Raw genomic sequence first — 2252 nt, forward strand, 5'->3', positions numbered from 1 at the left:
GGCGGGTCATCTTTCAGGGACGACTGATCTTGGTCCGTCTCTCTGTGGTAGAAGTAATTGAAGTTGGAGACGATGACGGGCACCGGCAGAGCGATGGTCAACACTCCGGCGATGGCGCACAGAGAGCCCACGATCTTCCCCCCCACTGTCACTGGCCTCATGTCCCCGTAGCCCACGGTTGTCATGGTGACGACGGCCCACCAGAAGGCATCGGGGATGCTGGAGAAATGGGACTCCGGCTCGTCCGCCTCGGCGAAGAACACGGCGCTGGAGAAGAGGATGACTCCGATGAAGAGGAAGAAGATGAGGAGGCCCAGCTCTCTCATGCTGGCCTTCAGCGTCTGCCCCAGGATCTGGAGTCCCTTCGAGTGTCTGGACAGCTTGAAGATCCGAAACACTCGAACCAAGCGGATGACTCTGAGGATGGCCAGGGACATGGTCTGCCCGTTGCCGTGCTCCTGGCCCTGTTGCTCTGCCAGCTCCGTGCCCACTGTGATAAAGTAAGGCATGATAGACATGATGTCTATGATGTTCATGATGGTTTTGGAGAACTCCGATTTACTGGGGCAAGCGAAGAATCGCACTATGAGCTCAAAAGTGAACCATATCACACAGGTGGTTTCGATGATGAAGAAGGGGTCCGTGAAGGTGAGCGACGGCCGGGGCGAAGTACTGTTGTCCGGTCGGATGCTTACGCCCAGCTCCCGTTCGTCACGGAACTCCGGTAATGTTTCCAGACAGAAGGTGATGATGGATATGGTGATGACAAGCACAGAAACGATAGCGATGCCTCTGGCGGGGCTAGAGCTCTCAGGGTACTCAAATATGAGCCATACCTGTTTCTGAAATTCATTCTGAGGCAAGGGCTTCTCCTCTTCTTTGATAAAGCCCTCGTCCTCGCGAAACCTCTCCATCGCTTCCTCCCCTAGTTGATAAAACCGAATCTCATCGGCGAAAACGTCAATTGACACATTGACAGGTCTGCGAACCTTTCCTCCCGACTGATAGAAATATAGAATCCCGTCAAAACTTGGCCGGTTGCGGTCGAAAAAGTACTCGTTCCGGAGCGGGTCGAAGTATTTGATTCTTTTTTCGGGGTCCCCTAGTAAAGTCTCGGGGAACTGATTTAGGGTGCCCAGCTGTGTCTCGTACTTCAAGCCGGCAATGTTTATCAGCACTCTCTCGTTGCTGTCGTTGCCAATGTCCATGTTGTCCAGCATGTCCTCATCAAAGAGATGGGGACTGTGATCTGCGCGCATAAGCGCATCCATCGTGTTTTCGCTGCAACTAAAAGTGTTATTCATATCGTTGATTTTCCACGAGCTTGGTTTAGGACTACCAAGTGTGTTTAGCTCTTTGCTGTAGCCCCCACCGAGTCCGGTTTGTATAAACGGTGGTTGAGGGAGATCCAGCGCGTTTCGGCACGCTTCGTCGGCATTGCCACCGCTCCCCTTCGCGCCGCCGTTCTCAAAACTCACCAAGGCTATCTCCATTCCGAAGCCATTCAATATTCATCGGTAAAGCACTTGTAGAGTTGAATCAGAAATCCCACGGTATCCACACGTTCTCCCCCCGACAGTTCAACTGTTCAGCTCCAACTAAAGCTGGATAAAGTCCAATGCGCCCTCCGCCACTCCCGTTAAAATAATACATATATGTGTCCTATAATTAAACGCCTATAAGCCAGCGCAACCTCCCTCGGTCTCGATAAAGTCAATAATACCATAAGAGTAGACTGAAGACCCGGATGAGAAAGTAATGATTTATTCCTGACGTCAAAAGAGCTGTTCATTCAACCACTGTTGGAATCCTTTGAAAAATGTCTCTCGATGTCAGGCATCTGTCAACCCCAACTCAAAGAGAGAGAGAGAAGAGGAGGGTGGGAGGGAGAGCAGGAGAGAGAGAGGGAGTGTGGGAGGGAAAGCAGGAGTGAGAGAGAGAGGGTGGGAGGGAGAGCAGAAGAGAGAGAGAGAGAGAGAGAGAGAGAGAGAGAGAGAGAGAGAGAGAGAGAGAGAGAGAGAGAGAGAGAGAGAGAGAGAGAGAGAGAGAGAGTGGGAGGGAAAGCAGAAGAGAGAGAGAGGGGGGGAGGGAGAAAAGGAGAGAGAGAGAGAATTAGAGAGAGGGGGGGGAGGATGGGAGGGAGAGCAGGAGAGAGTGTGGTGGCGCGTGTGTTGAGAGGGGGTCGGCAGTTGACTGATAATGACAATTTGACAATTCCTATACTGTGTTTGCTTATTTTATAAGAGACTTGA

General features: G+C 51.7%; 1 protein-coding gene across 1 annotated transcript in view; it reads right to left on the bottom strand.

Annotated features, from left to right (window-relative positions):
• The window catches only part of LOC308164562 (potassium voltage-gated channel subfamily A member 1), a gene marked incomplete at both ends in the record, with an annotated part of 1683 nt that extends 190 nt beyond the window's left edge, over window positions 1-1493 (bottom strand). The window contains one exon of the mRNA XM_080538630.1: window positions 1-1493. This exon is cut by the window's left edge and continues 190 nt beyond it. Within this exon, the coding sequence (XP_080394756.1) occupies window positions 1-1493 (1493 nt within the window).
• Between the last annotated feature and the right edge of the window lie 759 nt (window positions 1494-2252).

This window comes from Nansenia antarctica (genome assembly GCF_963989245.1).
Source record: "Nansenia antarctica genome assembly, chromosome: 8".
In the NCBI taxonomy this organism is placed as follows: domain Eukaryota; kingdom Metazoa; phylum Chordata; class Actinopteri; order Argentiniformes; family Microstomatidae; genus Nansenia; species Nansenia antarctica.